At 34.1% G+C, this 11,958-nt stretch overlaps 2 protein-coding genes across 2 annotated transcripts; one reads left to right on the forward strand and one right to left on the reverse strand.

Annotated features, from left to right (window-relative positions):
• Positions 1 to 401: 401 nt before the first annotated feature.
• On the forward strand, positions 402 to 4,099 carry LOC103448072 (uncharacterized). Its single transcript, XM_008387313.1, has 7 exons — positions 402 to 504; positions 1,462 to 1,656; positions 2,194 to 2,291; positions 2,409 to 2,483; positions 2,858 to 3,088; positions 3,669 to 3,824; positions 4,040 to 4,099. The coding sequence occupies exons 1-7, from the start codon at positions 402 to 404 to the stop codon at positions 4,097 to 4,099; spliced, it is 918 nt and encodes a 305-aa protein (XP_008385535.1).
• A 1,093-nt stretch (positions 4,100 to 5,192) lies between these two features.
• LOC139189617 (histidine-containing phosphotransfer protein 1-like) lies at positions 5,193 to 9,116 on the reverse strand. Its single transcript, XM_070808648.1, has 6 exons — positions 9,004 to 9,116; positions 7,078 to 7,208; positions 6,784 to 6,852; positions 6,297 to 6,368; positions 5,748 to 5,820; positions 5,193 to 5,540 (listed from the first exon to the last, which is right to left on the reverse strand). Exons 1-6 carry the CDS (start codon positions 9,049 to 9,051, stop codon positions 5,499 to 5,501), a joined length of 435 nt encoding a protein of 144 aa, XP_070664749.1. The 5' UTR covers positions 9,052 to 9,116; the 3' UTR covers positions 5,193 to 5,498.
• Between the last annotated feature and the right edge of the window lie 2,842 nt (positions 9,117 to 11,958).

Raw genomic sequence — 11,958 nt, forward strand, 5'->3', positions numbered from 1 at the left:
AGTAGACCAAATGATCAAATTTGAGAAGTGGTAGGCGAACAAAATGTCCTTAATGATCATGAAGAAAGCCATGACTCAATCAGTCAAGGGAGGGATTCTGAAACTAGAAAATGCTAAAGAGTTCTTGGCTGTAGTGGGAGAAAATTCAAAGAGTCAAGGAAAACTGAAACATGCACATTTCTTACACAGCTTAGCTCCATGAAATTTAATGGGGTTGGCAGTGTAAGAGAACATATTCTCAAGATGGTAGATCTGTCTAAAAAACTGAAGGATCTCGAAGTTCCTATGACTAATCAGTTTCTAGTTCACATAGCTTTCAATTCCTTGCCATCCAAGTATGGACAGCTAAAAGTTTCATACCATACACAGAAGGAAAATGGGGAATTGATTAGTTGATTTCAATGTGTGCACAAGAAAAAGATAGACTCAAGGGTGACAAGTCAACTGAAGTAAATCTTGTTCAGGCTGCCAAAGTCATAAATGATGGTTCATCATTCACTGTTGGTAAGCAAAATAAGAAAGCATTTTCTTCTTCATTTAAAAGTGCTAACACCTCTAAAGGATCTCATAAACTCAAACATGTGAACACTAAAATTGAAAAAGAAAATGAATGTTATTTTTGTAAGGAAACATGTCACTTGAGAAAGAACTGTGCTAGTTTCAAAAACTGGCTTTCCAGAAAAGGTAAAACTTTCAATGTTTTTGTGTGTGTTGAGTCTAACTTGGTTTATATTCCACCTGAGAGTTGATGGCTTGACACTGGATGTACCATTCACATCATTAATTCCTTGCAGGGCTTCTAAAAAACAAATGAGATAAACAATGATGTCTACAATGTCTATGTTGGGAATGAGAGCAAGGTTGCTATTGAGTCAATAGGGAGTGTTCAACTAGTTTTATCTTCTAATTTTATTTTAAAATTGTGTCCAGTACTTTATTTTTCGTCCATGAGAAGGAGTTTGATTTCAGCTTCAAAGTTAGTAGAGTTTGGTTTATCCTTTGTTGGTGACCAAGAAAGTGTACATTTTTTTTATTCAAATAAATTAAACACCTTGCTAGGATATGCAATTCTTAATATTGATATGTGGAAAATGAAATGTTCATATATAGATGAGTGTTTTAATGCTTATCATGTTGGTTCCAAGAGAATACCCACTTGTGAAAAATCTTCCATGTTATGACACAAAAGGTTAGGGCACATCTCTAAGGAAAGAATTGTCAAGTTAACCAACCAAACCTATTGCCACCACTGGATTTCAATGATTTTAAAGAGTGCACAGACTATTATAAAGGAAAACTAACCAACACAAGAAAAAGTGGATCAAATTGAAGTTAGAACATGCTTGAAATAATACACACTGGCATTTATGGACCATTTACAACCAAAATTATATGTGGAAAGTCATATTTCATAACCTTTATTGATGACTTTTCACGATATCATTGTCTTTTTTATCTCAGAAAAGTCTGAAGCATTGGAATGTTTTAATCTTTACAAACTAGAAGTTGAAAAACAATTAGAGAAACACATTAAAATTGTACGATCTGATAGAGGTGGTAAGTACTTTGGCAGGTATTCTAAAACTGGACAACATAAAGGTCCATTTGCAACCTTCCTTCAAGAGAATGACATAGGGGCACAATACACAACCCCAGGTACTCCCTAACAAAATGGGATTGCAGAACGAAAAAAAGTGGACCTTCAAAGGCATGATAAGATCGATGTTTGCTCATTTTAAGCTGCCAATCTTTCTCTGGGGTGAAGCTCTGAAAACAGCAAATTACATCTTAAATAGGGTACCAAGTAAGTTAGTGGACATAGTGCCCTTTGAAGCATGGACTGGAAGAAGACCCAGCTTCAACCATTTCCATATATAGGGCTGCCAAGCTGAGGCAAGGTTCTATAATCTAGCTGAAAAGAAACTAGATCCCAGAACCACGAGTTGCAGATTCATTGGATGAAGACACACAATGCTAAATTTGTTGAAGAATTGGATGAAGTTCAGTTAATTGAAGATGCATCAACATGACCAAAATTCGAAGAATTAGCTATTGATAGCAGCTTCAATGATTTCCTTCCTCAACAAGGAACCATGTTATCTATACCTACACATATACAACTTGTGATTCCCACTGCAGTCTTCAATCTTTTAGGCACTAAAACATAAGTGCCTGTTGCTAATGATATTGCAGAAATGGAAATGGATCATACACTTCCACTGAATGATCCAATTTCAGATGTTGGCATTATAATGGAAACTGTAACTCAAAGTCAGATTCATGAAGAGACAGTAAGTGTGAGAAGATCTTAAAGAGCAAGAAAAGTAGTCATTCTTCCTGATTTTGTATACCTGAATGAAGCTGAGTACAATTTAGGAGATGAAGATGATCCCATCACTTACCATTAGGCTATCACTAGCATGAGATCCAAGCTATGGCAGACAACAATGGATGAGGAATTGGAGTCCATGCAGAAAAACCAGGTATGGACTCTAGTTTCAAAACCAAGTGGAGATACCAAGACAGTAGGTTGTAAGTGGGTTTAGAAAACTAAGAGAGATTCACTTGGAAACATTGATAAACACAAAGCCAAATAGTTGCAAAGAGGTTCACACAAAGGGAAGGGATTGATTATAACGAGACATTCTCTCATGTCTCAACCAAAGACTCTATAAGAGTTATTTTAGCACTCACTGCTTACTTAGACTTGGAACTGCACCAAATGGATGTCAAGACTGCATTTCTAAATGAAGAACTTGAAGAAGACATTTACATAACTCAACCACCAAGATTTGTTGAAAAGGGGAATGAGTCAATGGTCTGTAAAATGAACAGGTCTATTTACGGTTTAATGCAGGCTTCCAGACAATGGAACATGAAGTTTGATACTGTAATGTCCAAGTTTAGTTTCCAAGAAAACAAGATAAATGAATGTGTGTATCTTAAGATAAGTGGTTCGAAAATCATCTTCTTAGTTTTATATGTGGATGATATTCTACTTGCTAGTTCTGATCTCACCTTGCTGCAAACTACCAAAGACATGTTGGCTACAAGTTTTGACATGAAGGATCTAGGGGAAGCAATGTTTGTACAGGGCATAGAAATCATTCAAGATAAAAAAATAAAAAAAAAAGAGCTATTGGTCTCTCATAGAGGCAATATGTTGATATGATCACTAGAAGATTCAATATGGAGAAATGCGCTGGTGGTGAATTACCAATTGGGAAATGGGACAAAATGAGCAGTGAACAAAGCCTTAAAAATGAGTTCGAGAGGAGAACATGAAAGACAAGCCTTCTGTATCGCTTGTGGGAAGTTTGATGTATGCTTAAGTGTGTACAAGTCTAGACTTGGCATTTGCAGTTAGTGTACTAGGCAAGTTTCAAGCAAATCCTAGACCACCTCACTAGATTGCAGCCAAGAAAGTCTTGAGATATCTTAAGAGAACCAGAGATTTCATTCTCACTTATAAACATGTTGATGTACTTGAGTTGTTAGCTTACACTAACTCGGATTTGGTAGGATGTGTTGATAAGCGAAGATCAACTAATGGATACATCTTTATGTTAGTTAGTGGCGCTGTTTCATGGAAAAGTGCCAAACAGAAATCAATTGCTTCATCAACTATGGATGCTGTGTTTATTGGATGATATACTGCAACCAAACAGGCAATCTGGCTCAGAAATTTGGTGAGGGGATTAAATGTGATGGACAACATTGAGAAGCCACTTAAGTTATACTGTGACAACAAGGCAGCAGTGTTTTTCTCGAAGAATAACAAGAGATCACTTGCAAACAGACTTATGGATATGAAATACTTAAAGGTAAGGGATGAAGTAAAGAAGGGAACTATTTATATTCAACATATAAGCACATAACTTATGGTTGCTGACCCTCTTACAAATGTCTTCCCAATGGGAGTATTCAAGAAGCACACCTTTGATATGGGAGTGAGAGACTCTTTTGATTCTGTCAATGAGTGAAAGTAAGCACTCAATTGATTCTTATGATACATTTAATTGTTGGTTATTGTTCTCAGTCAGTTTCTTTGATATTTGAACTATATTTGAGATTATCAGTATGGAAATTTTACAACTGATATATTATTCCTAACAGATTTTTGTACTAAAGCTTGCTTCAATTTGTATTGTGAGCTAATATTTTGATTATTAGTTCTTGACACCATGACTTTGTTAGCAACAAAGTACTTTAAGTTGAATGCGTATGTGATCTTGGAGTGCAAAGAACAGACCAAGTTGTTCTTTGTTTTCTTTGGTTCTGGATTCGATTCAAAGTGACAAGTTGCTAGGAAAGGTTGCATACTTATGAAGACTTAGTGATCACCATGAGTTCTTATTGGTTAGGATGAATCATTGACATTCAAGTGGGAGAATGTAAGGTTGTGAATGACAATGAGTGATGTATTGGATTACTTATGTTGTAGGCCACTTGTCTATCAAGTTGTTAACAACTTAAGTAATCTGATAGTCCTAATGAAATAAGGATTATGAAGCCATATCCTTTGCAATTGACCTTAAAGAAATTTGATAGGTATCACTACAAAGATATAGAATCATGGTGGGACTTAAACATTTAAGTGATAGGGTTTGGTTTTCACAACCAATAATAGGTTGGCTGTGATGAAAACCTTAATGGTATAAATATTATGGTTATGTCCCTACTTCCATACGCTCAATCTCTCAAAATACGCTAAACCCTATTCACAACAGAGAGATATTTTGAAGTACTGGAAGTAGAAGACGACCTAGTTCTGCAATGGCTTCTTCTTCTTCAAGTAAGTTTCACGTAAAACTTATATTGCATGCATGCATGTTGTGTTAGACTTTATATATTTCATAAACAACTAAAAACACTAACCTTAAAAAATCCATAAATTATGCTCATTTGATAAAGTACTCGAAGTCAACATGACATGTAGGAAAGATGAACCATCTTTGATAGAACCGTGCGGAATAGGCTCAACCATGGACTTCTCCTTCGGTGGAAATCATATTGGAATCCTACGGAATAATGTGTTAGTTGATCAAAATCTACTGCACACTCAACACTCCTTTATACTCGAACTAATGGGGCGTTCATATGAGTTTTCTGTGTGTTGTGAGTAGGGACCTTAGCCTTGTATTTATATGGACTTAACCCTAATGAATCTTCCCATAATAATGTCATTAGGATTTCTTGCAGTCCAAGGATAATTGATACACTAAATCTCAATCCAAATAGGATAGAATTAGGAGCCCTTATTCCCCAAGGAAATCCGGAATATGTTAACTTTACTTGGGGTACAAGCTTGTGTATGCATATTATTTTTGTAATCCTTACAGAAATACCAAACCCAACATAAATCGAGAAAGTCATAAATCAGTCTATAACATAGTAAGTTTTATATGCTGATAGTAACTTATTCCATAGCTAATTAATATCAAGAAAACATAACGCCTTCTGGAGACAATCGAACAAAGTGATTGAGAACTCTCTCGCTACTCTCCAGCTTGCTGATTTTCATAAATTGCACTCTCCAGCTGTGAGTGAAGGAAAAGCAGAATATCAGAAGATTGTACTTATTTTCGATCATATGGCAGCATGTTTCTCTAACTATCATTGTAAAAATCATACACACACACACACACACACACACATGCACACATAAACGTTCTCTATATATCTGTTTATGCGATAGATATAAGCTGAGAAAAGATCAAATAAGTTAACAATTATAAGATTAGTACCTCAGCAATGCGATTCAGATGCGGCTTCACGACATAATATTCACTCTTGAGATTGTCAACAAGCATCAGGCACCTACAAACACAACACTTAGACAAGATTTGTATAAAAGAAAGTCTTTCGATATGCTAGATTTTTTTTTTTGGTCGAAATCTTCAATGTGCTAGATTAAACGCATGTACATATACACACATACATAATTTGAATTTACAATGGTTTTGAAAGGAAAGAGAGAGAGAGAGAGAGAGAGAGAGAGAGAGAGAGAGAGAGAGAGAGAGAGAGAGAGAGAGAGAGAGAGAGAGAGCTTAATCGCCTAAGAGACGAAGGTGCTATATTTCATTCAAAATAATTAAAAAAAGAATTTGAAAATTTTGTTGGTTTTTCTTCAAAAACTTTGATATATATGTAGCAATACATGATTAATTAAGAAGTGATTACTTTGAGTGGGTTTGATTCTGTGGATGCATGTTAATTAAGTTGTTAATGTTAATTAGCGGCTTAATTGATGACCTGTGTATAAATATTGTGAGGCAACAAATTAAGGAACTTACTCCTCTTTGTTTTGTGCAGCACTTGCATCCGAGAGCTCTTGTGCGACATTGGCCAACCGAGCACAGCCCAAACTATAATATTCCACATTTAACCCATCAATTTTAGTTCTTTGAGTTTGAACAAAGCAAAAGATAATTATATGATGTACAACAAAAAAATACAAAGGTGACCAAAATTGAAGTTTTAAAATCATGATAAATAAATTATCTGCAGATGCATGGCAAAATATTTTTATTTAGTTTACTCGTGCTGAAAACTTTGCCATGAGCTTCTAAGCACAAAAAAATAAAAAATAAAAAGCCTTCAGTGGGGACTATCACTTGAATAAACAATTTTTTTTTTTATATAAATTAATGCTTTGTGGTTCAGTTTAGATCTTAGACACCAATTTTTTTTTTCACAAGCATATTATTTAAGAACGCGTGCACACACGTCGTACAAAAAATAGCTTCATGTTTAAGAAATTACTAACAATCAATTCCGTACCTCGCGGCACTTCCCTTGTTCCTGTAGGAGAGATGACCCACTCGGGAATAGTTGACATCAGCCTCACTCCTTAAATTGAAGTTTCTCCAATCAATAATAGTATATATACATATTTTAAATTTATAGTATTAAGGGAAGGGGTTCGAACTATTACAATAATTTAGAAGATTCAGAGTTTTAAACCCAAAAAGAATGTGTTAAAACCGAACATTTTATCCCCTAGGATATTGGAACACATGCATATATAGGCATCATGCATGTATATGTAAATGAAGAAAATAGTAAAGGAAATACAGATTTGTTGTGAGCTCTGCTATGATTTCTTCAATTCTAGTAAAGAACGGAGTGATGAGATTTTTCAAAAGGTGAGGATTATTTTCGTCTTGTAACGATTTCACTTCGTCAATATAGTCGTCCAAAATTCCCTGCAGGAACATGGTTAATAATGTCTAAAAATTAATCAATACTAGCAACCTCTATTGTGCATGTGTTTAGGTAGGATAATTTTTTTGCATTACAGAATAAGTGCGACAAAAAAAAAAACAGTAACAGAGAAAGTGATTGTAAAATTTAAAATTACATTACTATAATGTGCATTTAATCCTCTTTGATTTCAGGATATAATGTAACTTCTTTCGTATTATATATGGCGAATTTGATACCAAATTAGATTGCTCATTGTGTGACTTAACCGAACTTTCTCTCCCTTTAGTGTAAAATATAGGGAGCTTTAATGAAAAAAGCTTGGGCTAACAAATATTTAACCAAAAAGCATCCCAAAATGTTATTTAACCAAAAGGGCTCAAAGTTTAATAAAAAAATAGCCAAAACTATTGTCCACAGGTCAAACTTACAAGCCCAACTTGCTACAAATCTACACTTCTGTAAATAACCCTAAATGATTTGATATTGTCTTGACTCTTCACCAACCTCAACCCAGCACGAAACCGCCATAATAACTCCATGTCTTCCTATCAAATCAAATTCCCCCATTTCAAAAACAACCAAATCAAAGTTGAAAAAGAAAGCATTCATCGGAACAAAGTCACCAAAACAAGTTCAAAAAAGTTTAATGGCAGAAACCAATGAAAAAATGTCTGCAAAAAAAAAAAAAAAACCAAAACATAAAACTGTTTCTGGAAAAAAAAGAATATATATTGTTTGTTTTGTCTGTGCACAAATAAACACTGTATCTGGAAAGAAAGGAACAAAAATCCAGAAACAATGACTTAAATTTCAAAAATAGTGACTTAAATTTCAAAAACAGTGACTTAGATTCCAGAAACAATGACTTAGTTCCAAAAACAGTGTATGTTTTAACTTTTGACTGTTTCTTTTCTTTCATGCATCAGTTGATTATATTTAAGAAACATAGTGCTTATTTTTCTTTGAATCCAAATACAATGAATTTCACTATTTCTTTTCTAGCTTACATTTAAGAAACAGTGTGTCTATTTCACGTGGATCCAGAAATAGTGACTTAAATTCCAGAAACAGTAACTTAGATCCAGAAACAGTGTTACTTAAAATCCAGAAACAATTTATTTTTACAGTCCAGAAACAGTGACCCGTTGTTATTATTGAATAACATGTAGATCTCAAATTTATTTTCTAGAGAAACAAACGACAAACTCCACTGACGATGAAAAATTGAAAAACAGTACCTCGAATACACTATGAATAATAACAACGATCACATTTCAACGAAATAACACAAAATATAAATTAAATAGCATGATGATCTATATTTTTGTTTCAAAGAAAAAGAAGAAGGTCTACAAAACAACGATGAACTCCATTAATCATGAAAATCTAGAACTCAGCCTAAAAAAGTTAGGGGTAAAAACGACAAATCATAATTTATTATAGTTGGGCTATTTTTAGTTAGACTACTTTAATATGGGTCTTGTACTAATCATTAAACAAAACTTATAACATGGTTTTTTATTAAAATTAAAAATTTTCAAACCATTTTCATTAGTTTTCCTTAAAATATATCCTTGTACATAAAAAAATAAAAATAAAAATGAAATAAAAAATAAAAAATAATAAAAACTCTATATTATATGACTGAAATAAGCTACTATGACCAAATCACCATTTTCAGTCAAATAAGAGAAAACCCTTCAAATTAATGATTCGAGAAGAGAAATTATTCAATATAAAATAAGCAAAACAAATTAACTGAACAAAAAAAGGGTGTGAAGTGAATAAACTTACTTGGTCTTTCAAGGAGCTGATTAGTTCTTTGAGCTGTTGCTCAGCCATTGTCCAAGGTGATAGAGAAACAGTAAGACGAAAGGGAAGGCAATTTCTGCAATTAATTAAGGAGATTAATGCTCTACTTTCAAATAATTAAGAGAATACATGATTTATAGCTGTGAGAATTGTTTTCATGCTAGTTTCTTCATACGAATTCTAAGAGTGGTCAATTAGGATAGTAGAGTGAGTTTTGCATGTCTTTGGTTTTTTTTCATGAGCTTCACGCTGGTCTTCCTATTTTCGCCTGGCTACTTTCTTCATGTTTTGACCAACTAAAATTATCAAGTAGGATGTTAATGGACCGGTTCCAATGAAAACCCGGTGGAGGGACGGATCCATGACATTACTTTTTTTTATACTATTTTTTACACACATGTTTATAGGGGCCACTTCATAATGTCTTCAACGCTCCAAACCATCTATCTTTTAGATTTTTCATAAAAATTTATGTGTACAAAAAAATCACCCAAATATGAAATTATATGACATTTGGATTAAGAGTTTCTTCGTAGAATCGTATTCGTCTATTTTCTTCACTACAAATGGATGTCTTATAATAGTTTTGGATTTGTCTAATTCGTCTATTTTTCCACCACAAATGAATGTTTTAATGATTGTAATGTATTTCAATGATCTGAACTGTTTATATAATGATTTTAAATAAATGGTATAGAATCACCCTGCAGAGCTTATTAGAATTTTAGGTTTTAATCTCGAATTGGTTAAATACTTGGATGCTCAATTCAGTAGCTCCCGCCCATGAGTTTTAGACACCGTCCAAAATTTTAACATGAAAACACTTGTTTTTCATAACATAAAATGACCATTGATGCCAAATCATTTATGACTATCGATGCCAAATCATTTCATGGTTTTTTCATAACATTTGACTATTGATGCCAAATAATTTATTGTTTTTCATAACACAATCTCATATGATAGTCATTTCATATCATGGTATATAAATTATTAATACTATATTTTTATGTGAGGAGCACTCAACAATGGGTAATGCTAGGGAGACTAAATTAATTAATAGATCAAATTTTGTAAACTAAGTGACATGAAAATTGATGATTAGATTATTATTTAAGTGTTGATTGGCGTGTTTATTTTTTATTGATGACACATAATTTAGTTTACAAATTTAGGCTACAAATTTGGTCTACCTAATAGTGTCCAAGAATATGTGCATGATGGTTTATGTATAAAAACCGTTAAATACTATATCATATAGGTTGTTTTAGGCATATTGGTCCAATTTGTCATTTTTAGAATGTTATTTTCCTCGGATGGTTTGGACTAATGTATCATGTTGGTATTTATTTTATAGACTACATCCTAGCCAATTGGGGAGGACTTGCTCCTTTAACCGATTAGAGGTTTTAACCATTTGGTGGCAAATTCGGATTAAACCACTACCAAAAAAAAAAAAAGGAAAAATTAGTATCCGGTCCCTAGTTCTTACTGTTCATTGACTAAAACCTTATTAGTTCTTAAATTTTAATTCAAGTCCCTATCATTAATGTGATAATGAATTTACATGTTTATTATATAATTTTTTTAATATAAAAATTAGTAATTAATTTAGAGTTTAATACTCACACCTCTATTAAACTTCTAATTAATTTTCAATTCAAACATTTTGAAAATAATAAAAAAGGGTAAATTACATAGTAGCCCCTCAGGTTTGAGGTCTATTACAACCTCATACAACATCTTTAAAACATTTCATTTTCATACATCAAGTATTATTTTATTTCAAAATACTACATCCGTTACATTTTCCATCCATTGATCCGTTAAGTGATGACGTGGCTGCCACGTTTGTGCCATGTGGCAAAAAAATATTTTTTTAATTTTTTTTTCTAAAAACACCTGAATCTTCTACATTAAAAAAAATAAAAAAAATAAAAAATAAAAAAAGAAAAAAACCAAAAGCCAAAATCAAAAGCTGAACCCGCAACCCACCCACACAACCTGCAACCCAGAAGAACAAGAGGAGAGGAAATAAAAAAAAAAAACCATCTTCATCTTCCCCGAGGAGGTGGAGCTGGGTGCAGAGGAGGAGGTGGAGGATGGGTGCGGACCGTCGGACTTCGCCAGGTACGTGATCTGGGTTTTTTTGTTAAGGGGATGAATAATGGGATCTGGGGTTTTTTAAATGGGAACTGGGCGATCTGGGCTTTTTTTTAAATGGGAACGGGTGATGGTGGATGGCGGCGGCGAGAACCGATTGCAGTGATGCAGGACAGAAACGGTGTAGCAAGGATGGCGATGGAGCAGCGGGCATGCAATCTTAGGTCAATCGGATCTAGGTGATGGGTTGGCGCGGGAGATTCAAGCAGGTTGCGAGACTGGTTCGAGGTGTTGGACAGAACGGCGGCAGATCGGTGGCTGGTGGTCTGATGCTTGATGGTGGTGCAGTGGTGTAGTTCAGAGGTGGGTCGATCTGGTAGTGGACAGGTTGGTGCGGGTCGATCTGGTAGGGGATTAATGGGATTTGGGGTTTGAATAATGGGAACTGGGTTTTTGCAGCGAGGGGGGGTGGTAATGGATCGGGGTTTCAGTGGTGTTTTTTTTTTTTTGGTTCAAGGTTCTGGGGGGGGGGATAATGGGATCGGGTTTCAGAGCTTTCTTTTTTTTTTTTTTTTTTTTTGGTTCAGGGTTCAGGTTCGGGGGCTTGGGGGGGGATCTGGATTTTCTATTTGTTTTTTTTTTTTGTAAATTTAGAAGATTAAGATTTAAAAAAAAAAAATTATTTTTTTGCCACGTGGTATACATTTGGCAGCCACGTGGTATAAATGTGGCAGCCACGTCAGCACTTAACGGATCAATGGATGGAAAATATAACGGATGTATTATTTTGAAATAAAATAATACTTGAGGTATGAAAATGAAATGTTTTAAAGA

This window comes from Malus domestica, chromosome 11 (assembly GCF_042453785.1).
Source record: "Malus domestica chromosome 11, GDT2T_hap1".
NCBI classification, from domain to species: domain Eukaryota; kingdom Viridiplantae; phylum Streptophyta; class Magnoliopsida; order Rosales; family Rosaceae; genus Malus; species Malus domestica.

Bases quoted from the DNA above. Each gene is read 5' to 3' on its own strand.
- LOC103448072 (XM_008387313.1), top strand. From the start codon at position 402: ATGTGTGCACAAGAAAAAGATAGACTCAAGGGTGACAAGTCAACTGAA. The intron at 505-1,461 runs GTAAGCAAAATA...TTTTTATCTCAG, and splicing joins TGGTTCATCATTCACTGTTG to AAAAGTCTGAAGCATTGGAA. The intron at 2,484-2,857 runs GTATGGACTCTA...GGTTTAATGCAG, and splicing joins AGTCCATGCAGAAAAACCAG to GCTTCCAGACAATGGAACAT.
- LOC139189617 (XM_070808648.1), bottom strand. From the start codon at position 9,051: ATGGCTGAGCAACAGCTCAAAGAACTAATCAGCTCCTTGAAAGACCAA. The intron at 7,209-9,003 runs GTAAGTTTATTC...ATGTTCCTGCAG, and splicing joins TCAGCTCCTTGAAAGACCAA to GGAATTTTGGACGACTATAT. The intron at 5,821-6,296 runs GTAAGTTCCTTA...TTGTGTTTGTAG, and splicing joins GCTGCACAAAACAAAGAGGA to GTGCCTGATGCTTGTTGACA.